At 37.9% G+C, this 16255-nt stretch overlaps 1 protein-coding gene across 1 annotated transcript; it reads left to right on the top strand.

Annotated features, from left to right (window-relative positions):
- The first annotated feature begins 12767 nt into the window (after positions 1-12767).
- On the top strand, positions 12768-15850 carry CXHXorf66 (chromosome X CXorf66 homolog). The gene is made up of 4 exons (XM_040633890.1): positions 12768-12855; positions 13519-13675; positions 14962-15329; positions 15384-15850. The coding sequence occupies exons 1-4, from the start codon at positions 12768-12770 to the stop codon at positions 15848-15850; spliced, it is 1080 nt and encodes a 359-aa protein (XP_040489824.1).
- The last annotated feature ends 405 nt before the right edge of the window (positions 15851-16255 follow it).

Below are 16255 nucleotides of genomic sequence, written 5' to 3'. Positions count from 1 at the left end.
AGAGAGAGCATGGGCAGGGGAAGAGGCAGAAGGAGAGGGAGAAGCAGACTCCGCACTGAGTGGGGAGCCCGACGTGGGGCTCGATCCCAGGACTTGGGAGATCATGACCTAAGCCAAAGGCAGACGCTTAACCATCTGAGCCACCCAGGTGCCTCTAAAATTCCACCCTGGAATTTCTAAGTGAAATCAATTTCTCTAACACGCCAGTCATGGAAACCTACAAATAAAATCATACGTATCTGCGTTAAAGCAAAAAAAAAAAAAAAAAAAAAAAAAAAGACAAGTGTTTTTGTAGCCATTGTGAATATGATGTTAATACTCAAATTAATTTGGAAGCTATTTCTGAAATATTGGCTTTAAGATATTGCCTATTGAAGACTAAAATAATATCAAGCATCTTTTCTGACCACAATGGCATAAAACTAGAAATCAATTACAAGAAAAAAACTGGAAAGAACACAAACACATGGAAGCTAAACAACATGTTACTAAACAACCAATGGGTCAATGAACAAATCAAAAAGGAAACCAAAAAGTACATGGAGACATGGGCACCTGGGTGGCTCAGTCAGTTAAGCACCCAACTCTTGATCTCAGCTCAGGTCTTGATCTCAGAGTTGTGAGTTCAAGCCCCGTGTTGGGCTCCATGCTGGGTGTGGAGCCTACTTATAAATGAATGGATGAATGAATGAATATAAAAAATACATGGAGGCAAGTGAAAATAAAAACACAATGGTCCAAAATCTTTGGGACATAACAAAAGCAGTTCTAAGAGAAGTTTATAGCAATACAGGCTTACCTCAATAAACGAGAAAAGCCTTAAATAAATAATCTAACCTTATGCTAAATGTACTAGAAAAAGAAGAACAAACAGAGCCCAAAGTTAGTAGAAAAGGGAAATCAAGATTAAAGTGGAAATAAATTAAATAGAAACTAAAAACACAATAGAAAGGTTCAACGAAACCAAGAGCTGGTTTCTTGTAAAGATTAAAAAGGTGACAGGGCGCCTGGGTAGTGCAGTCGTTAAAGCGTCTGCCTTCGGCTCAGGGCGTGATCCCGGCGTTCTGGGATCGAGTCCCACATCGGGCTCCTCTGCTATGAGCCTGCTTCTTCCTCTCCCACTCCCCCTGCTGTGTTCCCTCTCTCGCTGGCTGTCTCTCTGTCACATAAATAAATAAAATCTTTAAAAAAAAAAAAAAAAAAAGATTAAAAAGGTGACAAACCTTCAGCAGACTCATCAAGAAAAAAAGACAGAGGACTCAAATAAATAAAATCAGAAATAAAAGAGGAAAAATAACAGCCAACACCATAGAAATACAAATAGTTATAAGAAAATATTATGAAAAATTATATGTCAACAAATTGGACAACCTAGAAGAAATGGATAAACTTCTAGAAACAATCTTCCAAAAATGAAATAGAAAGAAATAGAAAATTTGGACAGACCAAATATAAATAATGAAATTTAATCAGTCATCAAAAACCTCCCAGGAAATAGAAGTCCAGGACCAGATGGTTTCACAGGTAAATTCTATGGAACATTTATTAATAAAAGTTAATACCAATTCTTCTCCAACTATTCCAAAAAAATAGAAAAGTAAGGAAAACTTCCAAATTCATTCTACAAAGCCAGCATTACCCTGATACCAAAACCAGACAGACACTACAAAAAAAAGAAAAAAAGAAAGAAAGAAAGAAAGCTATAGGCTGACCTCCCTGATGAACATAGATGTGAAAATCCCCAACAAAATAGTACCAAACCAAATTCAGCAATACATTAAAAGGATAGTTGACCACGACAAGGTGGGATTTATTCCAGGTATGCAAGGATGGTAGAAAATTCACAAATCAATTGATCTCATACATCATATTAACAAGAGGAAGAATGAAAACCATATCACCATCTCAGTAGATGCAGAAAAGGCATTTGACAAAATATAAAATCTGTTCATGATAAAAAAAAAAAAACCTCTTAACATAGTAGGTTTATAGGGAACATACCTTCACATAATAAAGGCCATATATAAAAAAACCCAGAGCTAACATCACACTCAATGGTGAAAAACTGATTTTTTTTCTCTAAGATCAGGAATAAGACAGAATGTCCACTGTCACCACTTTTATTCAACATAATACTGCAAATCCTAGCTGCAGCAATCAGACAAGAAAAAGAAATAAAACGTATCCAAATTGGTAAGGAAGAAGTAAAACTGTCACTATTTGCAGATAACATGATACTGTATATAGAAAACCCTCAAGACTCTACTAAAAAAAAATAGAACTAATAAATTAATTCCATAAAGAAGCAGGATATAAAATTAATATACAGAAATCTGTTCTATTTCCATACACTAATAATAAAGTAACAGAAGGAGAAATTAAGGAAACAATCCAATTTATAACTGCACCAAAAAGAATAAAATACTTAAGAATAAATTTAACCAAGGAGGTGAAAGACCTATACTCTGAAAACTATAAGACACTGATAAATGAAATTGAAGAAAACAGAAACAAATGGAAAGATATACCATGCTTATGGATTGGAAGAATATTGTTAAAATGTCCATACTTTCCAAAGCAATCTACAGATTCAATGCAATCCCTATCAAAATACCGAATAGCATTTTTCACAGAGCTAGAAAAAAATAATCCTAAAATTTATAAGAACCACAAAACACCCTAATAACCAAAGCAATCTTGAGGAAGAAGAACAAAGGTGTAGGTATCACAATCCCAGATTTCAGTATATACTACAAAGTTATAGCAATCAAAACAGTATGGCACTGGCACAAAAATAGACACATAGATCAACAGAACAGGATAAAGAGCCCAGAAAGAAACCCACAGTTATATGGTCAATTAATCTATGACAAAGGAGGCAAGAATATACAATGGAGAAAAGACAATCTTTTCAATAGATGGTGCTGGGGAAACTGGATAGCTACATGCAAAAGAATGAAACTGGACCACTTCCTCAGGCGATAGACAAAAATAAACTTAAAATGGGTTAAAGACCTCAACGTGGGGGCGCCTGGGGGGCTCAGTCGTTAAGCGTCTGCCTTTGGCTCAGGGCGTGATCCTGGTGTTATGGGACCGAGCCCCACATCAGGCTCCTCCGCTGGGAGCCTACTTCTTCCTCTCCTGCTCCCTCTGCTTGTGTTCCCTCTCTCACTGGCTGTCTCTCTCTGTCAAATAAACAAATAAAATCTTTAAAAAAAAAAAAAGACCTCAACGTGAAACCTGAAACCATAAAATTCCTATAAAGAAACATAGGCAGTAATCTCATGGACATCAGTCTTAGCAATATATATATGGATATACCCCCTCAGGCAAAGGAAACCAAAGCAAAAATAAACAATTGGGACTACATCAAAATAAAAAGCTTTTGCACAGTGAAGGAAACCATCTACAACAATAAAAAAGGGCAACCTACTGAATGAGAGAAGATATTTCCAAATGATATATCCGATAAAGGGGTTAAATATCCAAAATATATAAAGAACTTATATAACCAACAGCAAAAAAACAAATATCAGATTAAAAAATGGGCAGAGAACCTAAATAGGCATTTTTCCAAAGAAGACAAACAGATGAGAAACAGACATATGAAAAGGTGCTCAACATCACTAATCATCAGGAAATGTAAATCAAAACCACAATGGGGGCACCAGGGTGGCTCAGTTGCTTAGGCGTCTGCCTTCAGCTTGGGTCATGATCCTGGGGTCCTGGGATGGAGCCCCGTGTTGGGCTCCATGCTCAGTGGGGAGTCTGCTTCCCCTCTCCCTGTGACCCTCCCCCCGCTCATGTGCATTCTCTCGTTCTCTCTCTCTAAAATAAATAAAGAAAATCCTTAAAAAAGAGAGAAACCACAATGAAATATTACCTCACACCAGTCAGAACGGCTAGCAACAAAAAGACAAAAAATAACAAGTGTTGGTGAGAATGTGAAGAAAAGGGAGCCTTGGTGCGTTACTGGTGGGAATAAAAATTGGTGTGGCCACTGTGAAGAACACTACGGAAGTTCCTCAAAAAATTAAAAATAGAAATACCACATGATCTAGTAATTCCATTCTGGGTATTTACCCAAAGAAAATGAAACCTTAATTTGAAAAGATATATGCACCCCTATGTTTATTGCAGCCATTACTGCAGCCAAGACATGGAAGCCACCTAAGTGTCCATCAATAGATGAATGGATAGAAAAGACATGGTATATATACATACACACAATGAAATACTACCCAACCATAAAAAAGAATGAAATCTTCCCATTTGTGACAATATGGATAGATGTGGGGGTATTGCGCTAAATGAAGGGTTAGGGGATAGGCAAAATAGGTGAAGGGGATTAAGAAATACAAACTTCCGGCTGTCAAATAAATAAGTCATGGAGATGAAAAGTACACCATAGGGAATATAGTCAATAATATTGTTTAAAAAAAGATATTGTCGGGGCGCCTGGGTGGCACAGCGGTTAAGCGTCTGCCTTCGGCTCAGGGCGTGATCCCGGCGTTATGGGATCGAGCCCCACATCAGGCTCCTCCGCTATGAGCCTGCTTCTTCCTCTCCCACTCCCCCTGCTTGTGTTCCCTCTCTCGCTGGCTGTCTCTATCTCTGTCAAATAAATAAATAAAATCTTTAAAAAAAAAAAAAAGATATTGTCTACCAACTACCCATCATTAGAAAAAGAACTGACTTAAAGAGTTGACAAATATATTCTTTCACTTTATAAGCATTAAATTAAGATCATCTTATTTAAAAAGCAATAAAATAAAATTTTCCTTTTTTAGTTTTCTTTCTAGTTTTATGGAGATATAATTGATATGTAGCATTATATAAAAATAACATTTTCTGATCTTTATACTGTTAAAAGGTATTTGAGCAGTTATTTAGAGCTTAAGGGTAAAAGTGAGTTGTATTTTTCAAAGAATATTTAATTTTGTTCTATTCCAATGATCCCAAAAGTATGATTTCAAAGACTGCTACCCTTGTAAACCATGTCCTTTCATCACTTTCCTATTCATTTTAGAGATGAGGAAAAAGACTTAAAGAAAGGCCTTTTGTAAGGGTTACACTGCCCACCCACTCCAGCTTCATTTCCTGCTATCTCTCCCCACATTCTTCATTTTGGCCACATGGAAAAGAAATTCCCTCAACCATGCTTTGCACATGTTGATTTATCTGTCTGCAATACAACATTCTTTTCCTCCCTTTTGGGTTCAAGGAATTCCTACCCATATTAAAAAACAAATGAATTAAAAACCACGTCTCATGGGAAGCATGGGTGGCTCAGTTGTTTAAGTGTCTGCCTTTGGTTCAGGTCATGATCTCAGGGTCCTGGAATTGAGCCCAGGGTGGCATGGAGCCTGCTTCTTTCTCTCCTTCTCCCTTTGCCCCCCTCCCCCAGCTCATGTGTGCTCTCACACGCTCTCTCTCTTTCTCTCTCTCAAATAAATAAAATCTTAAAACACACACACACACACACACACACACGCATCTCACCTCAAGGGTCACCTTCTCCAGGGGTCCCCACTCTGAATAGATACTCTTTTTGTGTGTTCCTGTGACATCATACCTGCATGACATTACACACCTATGCTGCCTAGTGATTGGTTATTTCACTGTCTCTCCCATTAGATTCCAAACTCCTTGAAGGTAGGGACTATGTCTTTTTGAATGCTCCCTGCCTAACACAAAGCTTCCTGTCACATAATAGACAAGTCTTTTGTTGAATGAGTAATCAACCTTGATACCTCCCTCCACCTCATGCCCCAAAGCAAACCCATCAAGTCCTACCCACCATCAAAATATTTCTCAAATTCATCAATTTTTCTCCATCTTCACCACCACTACTATGCTTCAAGCCACCATCTTCTATCACCACTGTAACAGCCTCCTAATTATCTTACTATTTTCTCCTACTTGTGCCCCTCCAATCTATTTCCCATACAACAGCCATTGTGATTTTTCTAAAATGCAGATTTTATTATGTCAGTCTCTAAGCCAGAAACTCTTCAATGAAATCCCACTGTCCTTAGATTAGTTCAATGCACTTAAGCTGACCTACAAGGCCCAAACCTCTCGTCTCCACTCTCTTACCTTCCTTTGGGGTCTCCAACTTTCTGCTCTCCCTCCCACCACAGGCCCTTTGCCTTTGTGTCTCCTCCACTTAGGACATTCTCTCTCTTCTTTTCTTGATTCACTCCCACTCATATTTCAGAACACTGCCCCAGTGTTGCTTCCTTACGAAAGCTTCCCCTGACCCTCTTGATGAAATCAAACTTGCTATTGACTTTCCCAGAACCTTTATAGTATCTATCACTGCTTGTTTTTGTTTAATGTCCGTTTCCCACTCCCCTCAATTGTCTCTACCACTGAAACTCCAAAGGCTCATAAGAAACCCTCAATAAATGTTTGAAAATGACTTATTGTTATGCAACACAAAACTGAAAGAGCCAGTCCATTTGGGAAAACGCTTTCACCGTCGCCACAGGATCATCCAACCACACACACCTCTCAGGGAAAATTTCCTACAAATAGACTGTTCTTGTTCATATGTGAAGCTGAAATTAGGGCAGGCAGAGGACAGGCTGAACAAAGGGAGACCAGAGCATCTACCAAGCAAAGGTGTTGTGGTTACCCTGCTTTAAGGGCCTAGACTTCAGAGTTCCAAGATGAGTAAGCTCCTTGAACAGTATGCACTGGTTCATTAGTTATATATCCACAGAAAACGGGTGTCAGGGAAAACTTTTCAGAAAGTTAAATGCTACATTATGCAGCAGCCCTTAGTTATTTCCCAAGTAGTATTCATTATGCTGATTAATTTTTTAGCTTAATAAACACGTCAACTACTATAGAAATAATTTATCATTAAAGGGAAACATATTTTTCTCATTAAGCCAGAGAAAGGGCAAAATTCCCAACCATATCTCATCAGATAGTTTCTTCAGTCTTTCTGTTCTCCACAGCATCTATTCAAAACTCTCTCCAGTCCTCAAACCTCTGCCCCTTCTCCTTGCAAAGGATGAGTTCCCTTGTCATTCACTAGGAAAACAGAAGCCATCAGATTCTTCAAATTCCTCCCCCAGCCCCTTATTCCCCTTATTCCCATCCCTACTCCCATCTTCAATGGCTCTGTATCAGATTACAGCTTTTCCATCTGCAATTCTGTTCACTGGGAGCAGTGAAGTTCTATCACATTCTATACTGCCCCCCTAAGAAGCCTGCCTCTATCTCCTCTCTGTTTGGTGGCTTCCACACCTTCCCCCATAACTAGCTCTTTCTCATCAGCTTTTAATTGAGCTGGGCTTCTCCATTTTACAAAATGTCCTCCCTAGGGCTACCATATCCCTCCAGCAACCACCCTATATCCCCCCTTTGCAGTCAAACTTGAAAGAATTGTCTACACCAACGAACTTCACTTAGCTCTCAATTACTCTTCAACCCACTGAAATCTGGCCTCTGGCTCTACCTTTCCACTGAAAGAGTACTCTTGCCTAGATCACTAGTGACCTTTTCTTTATTCAATCCATTTTAACTCCTTGTCAGACATTTAGTAGTACTTTTCATTGTTGGCTACTCCTCATACCTTAAACAACTCTCTTCTCATGGTTTCTAGGACCTTATACTTTGTTTTCCTCCCTACCTCTCTGCCACTTCCTTTTTTTTTTTTTTAAGTTTTTATTTAAATTCCAGTTAGGTCACATACAGTGTTATATGAGTTTCAGTAGTACAATAAAGTGATTCAACAATTCCATACATCACCAGGTGCTCATCACAAGCGCACGCCTTCATCCCCATTACCTATTTCACCCATCCTTCCATCCCCCACCCTTTGGTAACCATCCGTTTGCTCTCTATCCTTCAGAGTCTGTTTCTTTAGTTTGCCTCTCTCCTTTTTTTCCCCCTGTGCTCCTTTATTTTGTTTCTTAAATTTCACATATGAGTGAACTCATATGGAATTTCTTGATTTTCTTTGCTAGATCAGCCTCCTTTACTCAATTTCTAAATGTTGAGGTTCCTCGGGGTTTGGTCCTAGGCACTTTTCCCTCTCTACCTTCTTTCCTTGGGTTGATCATATCCATTCCAATGGGCTTCAGTTAGCTTCTAGATTGGGTTTCTGACTTGGGTACATGAATCAAATTCAGACAATTTGTAAACTTGAACAGGTAAAAACAGATTTTTTATTTTCACCAATCTCTAATGAAAATTTAGTATTTCTCCTAATAACGAATGTAGGCAACAAACCACGGTAGTATAACCAGTGTCAGTGACTTTGCCATTATTAGAAATCATGTATAGTTTAATATATATTTGTTACAAATATCTCAAAATATTTTTATGCTTATAATTATTTCAGTTCATAGCAGTTACTAGATCCACCACTAGATCTCTTTATTTAATGAACCAATAATTACATGTATTATTGCATCACAATTTTTGTATTTGATAACTATTTCAGTATAATTCACTTCGTTTATAATCCTATGCATTTCATTTTGTACATTTAAAAACATTATTCTGAGACGGGGTTCACAGGCTTCCCCAGATTGCCAAAGGCACAAAAAGTGTTAAGAAGCCTGTTCTATAAACTGAGGGCTTCAGAGGGGTGGGGGGTGGGGGAATGGGATAGACTGGTGATGGGTAGTAAGGAGGGCACATATTGCATGGTGCACTGGGTGTTATACGCAACTAATGAATCATTGAACTTTACATCAAAAACCAGGGATGTACTGTATGGTGACTAACATAATAAAAAAATATTTTAAAAAAAGAAGCCTGTTCTAGATGCTGATGACTCCCACCCTGAATCCATCTTCTGAACTTCCAGTCCATATATTTAACTGGCTTTTGGACATGTGTACTTGGATATCTCATAAAAGCCTTAAGCTCAATATAACCCAGACTGAGCTCATCAACTTCTACTACCCCCATTCTCCTCAAAGTCCAACTTCGCCTGTGTCCTCTGTCTCAATGAATAGGACCAATAGTCACTCAGTTATTTGAGCCAGAACTCTGAGCTATCCTCAACTCTTCCCTTTCCTTCCTTTGAACAATCATGAACCAAATCATGTCAATTCAATTTCTTTAATATTTCTAAAAATTCATCCATTTATCTCTATCCTCAGTACCTCAATTTTGGGAACCATCTTCTCTCTTCTTCCTAGTGGTCTCCCCAACAGACTGAGTTCCCTTTTAATCCATACTTTCCAATAACTGTTAGAATGATCTTTCACTCCCCAAGGACTGTGCTTTGTCTTAATATAGCCCACTTCACACTATCTTGTAATTACTTGTATTCTCTACTTGAATATAAGTTCCAGGGGTACAAGAATTTTTATCTTGCCTATTTGGGGATGTGCAGCATTAAGCATGGTATCTCGCATTATAGGAGCACTCCGTAAGTGTTTGTTGAGTAAATGAATGATTGGACTGAGCTTCAGCCTGATGGTTAGCAGCAGCTCAATAAAAAGGTTAAAGGATTATTCAAACCTTAATATTTTTTTCTGACAGATAAATAAGGTTACTGAAGTATAAGAGGTGGGGAAAGTTAATTTTAATTACTTTATTTGAAAACTTAAATTTTGGGGCACCTGGTTAAGCATCTGCCTTTGGCTCAGGTCATGATCTTGGGGTCCTGGAATCGAGCCCCTCATCGGGTTCCCTGCTCAGTGGAGAGTCTGCTTCTCCCTCTCCCTCTACACCTTTCCCCTGCTTGTGCTCTCGCTCACTCTCTCACACTTGCATTCACTCTCTCTCAAATAAATCAATAAAATCTTAAAAAAAAAAAAGCAAATTTAAATTAAAATTAAATTAAATTTTGTGAGTGGGTAGTGTGGCTTAGGAAAATTGACAAGACCCATTCCCTCAGTAATATTCATTTTTTTGTCAAAACATTTATGCCTGCCCCTAGAGTTTTATACTTGCGCAGAGTCAGGTTTTATTCTGGAGCTTGTGGCAGCAGCTTTAGTTGCTTTGCACAATAATCACACAGAACAAAGGCACCTCTTTGCTTTACCTGGTGTTTACTCTGTCAATTGGTAGATTTAATAAACAGAGAAAGGAACTAAGGTAAGGTGCACCAGAACAATGTGTAAATAACACTTCAGAATTAACAATAGAGGAGTTGAACACAGACAGCTTCTAATCAGCATCCAAAAATTGAACATTTTAAGGGAGCAATACAGATATGCTCAGTGTGGCAGTCAAGTTAATCCAAAGAATGAACTTCAGCTTTTCAACATTAATTTCAAAGCATTAAGAACACCAATGTCTAGGGGCACCTTGCTGGCTTAGTCAATAGAGAGTGCAACTCTTGATCTTGAGGTTGTGAGTTTGAACCCCACGTTGGGTGTAGAGATTACTTAAAAATAAAATCTTTTTTTTTAAAAAGAGAACACTGATTTCTAATCTTTACTGCCTTATATTAACTACAGACATCATTATTTTCACCAGCATTCACTAATCATTACAATTTGGGAGTGGGAGGTCAGAGGGGGAAGGAGAAAGAGAATCTTAAGCAGGCTCCATACCCAGTGCAGAGCCCCATTTGGGGCTGGACCCTGAGATCATTACCTGAGCCAAAATCAAGAGTCAGATGTTTAACTGACTGAGCCACCCAGGCTCCCCCATTACAATTCATTTTTAAGTAAAAAAACAGTTACTGTATTATAAAAGAATAGTTTGGGGCACTCTGAAACTTAGTTCACAAGGAAAAGATGAGGAGATCTTGAGGAAAAGATGAGATTCTCTGTATCATACCAAACCTTGATATGAATTGTAATTATTAATTTCTTTTTACCCCTTTTTAAATCATTTTATTATTTTTTCCATCATGATAAGTGTACTCTTTAATTCCCAACCCCTATTTCATCCATTCCCCCACCTAACTCCCCTCTGGTAACCATCAGTTTGTTCTCTATAGTTAAGAGTTCGTTTCTTGGTTTGCCTTATTTTTCTTTGCTCATTTGTTTTGTTTCTTAAGTTCCACATATGAGTGAACTCATGTGGTATTTGTCTTCCTCTGACTGACTTATTTCACTTAGCATCATACTCTCTAGCTCCATCCATGTCATTGCAAATGGCAAGATTTCATTCTTTTTTATGGCTCAATAATATTCCATTGTGTATATATACCACATCTTCTTTATCCATTCATCTATCAGTGGACACTTGGGCTGCTTCCATAGTTTGGCTATTGTAAGTAATGCAGCAATAAACATAGGGGTGCTTGTATCCCTTCAAATTAGTGTATTTGTATTTTGAGGGGAAAATACCCAATTATGCAATGATTGGATTGTAGGGTAATTCTATTTCTAATTTTTGAGGACCCTCCACACTGTTTTCCACAGTGGCTGCAGCAGTTTGCATTCCCACCAACAGTGCAAAAGGGTTCCTTTTTCTCTACAACCTTGCCGATACTTGTTGTTTCTTGTGTTTTTCATTTTAGCCATTCTGACAGGTGTGAGGTGATATCTCATCGTGGTTTTGATTTACACTTCCCTATGATGAGTGATGTTGAGCATCTTTTCATGTGCCTGTTGGCCATCTGGATGTCTTCTTTGAAGAAAACTCTGTTCATGTCTTCTGACCATATTTTAATTGGATTACTTGTTTTTTGTGTATTGAGTTGTCTAAGTTCTTTATATATTTTGGATACTAATGCTTTATTGAATAAACTATTTGCAAATATCTTCTCCCATTCAGTAGGTTGACTTTTTAGGGTTTTTTAATTGTTTCCTTCACTGTGCAGAAGTTTTTATTTTTATGTAGTCCCAATAGTTTATTTTTGCTCTTATTTCCTTTGCCTCAGGAGACATATCTAGAAAAGTGTTATTATGGCCAATGTCAGAGAGATTATTGCCTATGCTTTACTCAAGGATTTTTATGGTTTCAGGTCTCACATTTAGGTCTTTAATCCATTTTGAGTTTATTTTTGTGTATGGTGAAAGAAAGTGGTCCACTTTCATTCTTTTGCATGTGGCTGCCCAGCTTTTCCACTGTATATTCACTCCTCCTTTGTCAAAGATTAATTGACCACATGATTGTGGGTTTATTTTTGGGCTGTTATATTCCATTGAATCTATGTGTCCATCTTTATGCCAGTACCATACTGTTTTAATTATTACTGCTTTGTAATATCTTAATTTTGTTAAGAAAAAAAAAAATCCGGGCGCCTGGGTAGCGCAGTCGTTAAAGCGTCTGCCTTCGGCTCAAGGCGTGATCCCGGCGTACCGGGATCAAGTCCCACATCGGGCTCCTCCGCTGTGAGCCTGCTTCTTCCTCTCCCACTCCCCCTGCTGTGTTCCCTCTCTCGCTGGCTGTCTCTCTGTCACATAAATAAATAAATAAAATCTTAAAAAAAAAATCCTATAGACTTATACCCTAGGATGATTTAACCCCTACAACACTTAAGAATTACTACAGGCTGCAAAGTGCCTCCTTACCATTTAATAAGGAGAAATAGTTCTTCAATATCTAAAGCAATCCCATTTTACCTATCTTCTCTAAATATCTCCCTCTGTGCTTTTAATAATGCCCCAATCTTCTTGATTTGATTTTGATAGAATATTTGATGTGGAGAAATAAACTGTTAAAAAACATTTGACAGTATTTATACACAGAAGCTCAGGCTTCTCCATGGTGAGATTATGTTGTCAGAATATGACACAAAATGCTAATGATGTCATAAACCCCTAGAGCAGGCTGAACCATATCAAATACAGTAGTTTCCTTGGTAGAAGAAACATTTGAACAAATCCCTGGACATGAATCTTTTTATTTATGTCCTACTTTTGTCCATTTGGACAAACAGTTGTTTAAATACAAACCAAAGTGATGGATCTTCTACTACAGGTATGTGCCTAACCTTAAAACTTAGAAATGAGGATCTATTATATTACGCACTTGAGCCTTAATTAGACAGCTAGCTGTGTTTAAGAAATCTGCTGTTTCTTGTATGTTACCATTAGTAGGTCTTTAAGAATTTCTAGGAAAACACCTGAGAATTTTACTTATGTGTGAAAAATCCAAGCAACATAGAAGCATAGGGTATAGACATATTGTCCCCCTTCACTCCCCTTCCCCACCCAAATCCACCAACCCCTGTCCTCAACTAATCTGGCATGGTACCTAACATATAGTAGGCTTCAACAAGAGTTTTTTCTTGTCCTATCTCCTTTTCCACCATACACATTCACACACAAACATTAACACTCAAGTGCATTCACATGTGCAAGACATACATACATTCAAAATCAGGTAATGGGGTGAGCAAGCCATGATGCAGGGGTAACCAAGGTAACTGTACTGATTAGCCAGCGATGCCTCTCATATTTGGCATCTAGACTATGGCTGGGGATGTGATAGAGGGAGGAAAATGACAGTGGAACACTTATCATGCTTTAAAAAATCAGTGATGAAAAGATTTGATTTTGACCTTTAGTGGCAAACCACTATCAAATGGAAGAAAACTGGATTACCTAACACATTTTTCTGGTGAAACAGTCTCTTTGACAGGACCTAAGCACGTTGAATCAATGGAGACTAAAATGGACAATTTTAGGAGACGTCTACTCGTTATCATAATTGGTATTATGATCATTGCTTTTGTCTTTACCTGCTTTTGTTTTCTCCATTACAATTGTATGAGCGACGATGCACCCAAAGCAGGAACGTAAGTTTTACACCCTTAAATTAAGAATGCAAGGTGTGGGTATACATATGGTAGAGATTTCACTGTTGTTATGGTTACTTAATGTTAACCCTAGACTTCTAAAGAGCTCATCTTATGGGTGGATACCCTCACTTCAATATCAGCTCTTAAATATTCTCAAGTACGTTATCAATTTTAGCGTATTCTAAAACTATCTCCTACTGAGGGTTCAGCTGAGCCCCAGGCTATTAATTTCATTATAAATTGAGTCTAGGAAAAGAGGGCTTGACTTTCCGAATAAGACAGGGAGAATAAAGAAGGGGAGAGACTGAAACCAGTATTGCACTGTATGTTATCTAACTAGAATGTAAATAAATAATTTGAAAAGAAAAAAAAAAGAAGGAGAGAGAGAGTTGGGTCTGTGCATTTCAAAAACAATAAAATATTTTGGATAATCCACCATTTTAAGACATAATAGCAAAAATTATTCACTGTCTTTTTTCTCATTGTCTCACTCCCTGCCTTTCATATAGGAGGATTAGGCTGGCCCTGATAAAATTTCCCAATATAAGGACCAATGACTAAAATATACCAGTGCTCTATTCCTTTAGTTTTAGAGGAAAATTGTGAATATAAATATGCATGGATAGATAACTTGATGGTGTAAATATGAGAGGAAACAGTGAATCTGGTCTAAAGAGTTTATTCTGTCCTTATGACAAGTTGTGACAGTTGTGTATGAGTTACATATCAACCTGTGACTTTTTTAAAAAAAAGATTTCATTTATTTGAGAGAAAGAGAGAGCACAAGGGCGGGCAGGAGAGGGAGAAGCAGACTACTCCGCTGAGCAGGGAGCCTGATGAAGGGCTCCATCCCAGGACCCTGGGATCATGACCTGAGCCAAAGTCAGATGCTTAACTGACTGAGCCACCCAGGCACCCCCAACCTGTGACTTTTTTTTTAAAGTTTAATTTCTAGAACAAGTGAAGCTCTCTCTCTCCTTCTCAACAATAGACCAGAAACAACTTTGTGTCATTCCATATGTAGGCTATATGGTTATCTAATGCATCTGAAATAGTAAAAATACTCTCAAGAAAAATAAAAAGTATTCAGCATGAGTTCATATCTATGTCATACCCAAGTCATGGTTTTTACTACACTTCAATTCTTACTGTGTTCAATTTTTCTACTAGAGCCAAAAAAAGACCAAGAAGTCTAAACTGACAGAGTAGCCTGTGTTTTCTAGTGACAGCAACAGTACTCTTTTGTTTAAAGATGTCACATTCCAAATTTTCTATATTTTCAGGGTCAAGAAAGAAGATATGACAGCCAAGTCATCCAGATCATCCAAAATATCACTTAGTGAATCCAAGATAGCCAGTCCATGCAGTCTAGAAAAACAATCTATGCTATCCAGTATAGACAAGTTTTCTGGGCCCTCAAGTCCAGAAAAGTTATCCATACCATCCAGCGCAGAAAAGTTTATCAGGCCCTTGAGTCCAGGAAAGCAATGTATATCATCTAGTACAGAAAAGTTAAACAGGCTACCAAGTCAAGAAAAGTCATATAAGCCATCAAAAACACAAAAAATACTCAGGTCATCCCACCCAGGAAAGTCATATAGAACACGTAATCTAGAAAAGCCACATAAGCTAGCTCATGCCCGTAAGCTAGGTCGTCAGGCCTGTTCATCCTATCCAAATAAGACAGTGAAGCCACCTTGGGCAGCTAGTCTACAATATCCAGTCAGGCCAACCAAGCCACCCCGTCCACAAAAGCAAATCTTGCCACCCAAGCGATCCAGTTTACAGAAACTAACCAAATCCCCTAGATATCGTAATCTAAAAAGGTCAGTTAGTACAGGTAAGGCAGGCATGTTATCTAGGCCTCGGTTAATCAGGTCTTGTCGATGCTATAAGGAAAAATGCCTTGTTTGCAGAAATTCTTCTGAGCCTTGGGTCAATAATATTTCTGAGGCAAAAGGTAGAAATGCTCAAAATTCACCTTCTCCAAGTGAAGCAAAGTCTTTTTCCAAGTCCCTTCATGAGGGAGATTACAGAAACAATGTATTCTGTGGCAATGTGAGTAGCAGTGATATCATGACATATGACAGTGATGACAGTGAAAGGGAGATAACCATTATTTGCAACATAAAATGCAATGAAGCCATCCTTAAAGGCACCCAAGAGAATTAAGGACTCAATAAAAATAAAAACCACATGTGAAAAAGCAAACTTATGCTAACTATTTTATGCTCACCATCCTTTAAAACACTGATAGTAGGAAATCTATCTGCAATCATTGTTGACATTAGTCCTATTCATCTTGGAAGCAATTTATTTAAAAAATAGTAATTAAATGCATGACATAAATGGTTTTACTGTAATTATTATTGCATTTTAGAGGCAAAAGATTCTTTTGATGTATCTTACTTAGATCTGGTCACTTAGATGGGAACCATGAGCATATGCACATACACAAATCTAAAAAGGAATTGCAAAATGGGTACCCTAGACTCCTATTTCCCTTGGATTAGCCTTCACATGAAGTCTCAACCCAATTAAGTTTTTTTTCAAGTTGATTTTTTAATGTTTACACAC

Source organism: Ursus maritimus (assembly GCF_017311325.1).
Source record: "Ursus maritimus isolate PB19 chromosome X unlocalized genomic scaffold, ASM1731132v1 scaffold_X1, whole genome shotgun sequence".
Lineage (NCBI taxonomy): Eukaryota > Metazoa > Chordata > Mammalia > Carnivora > Ursidae > Ursus > Ursus maritimus.
This window is presented reverse-complemented; position numbering and strand designations above follow the sequence as displayed.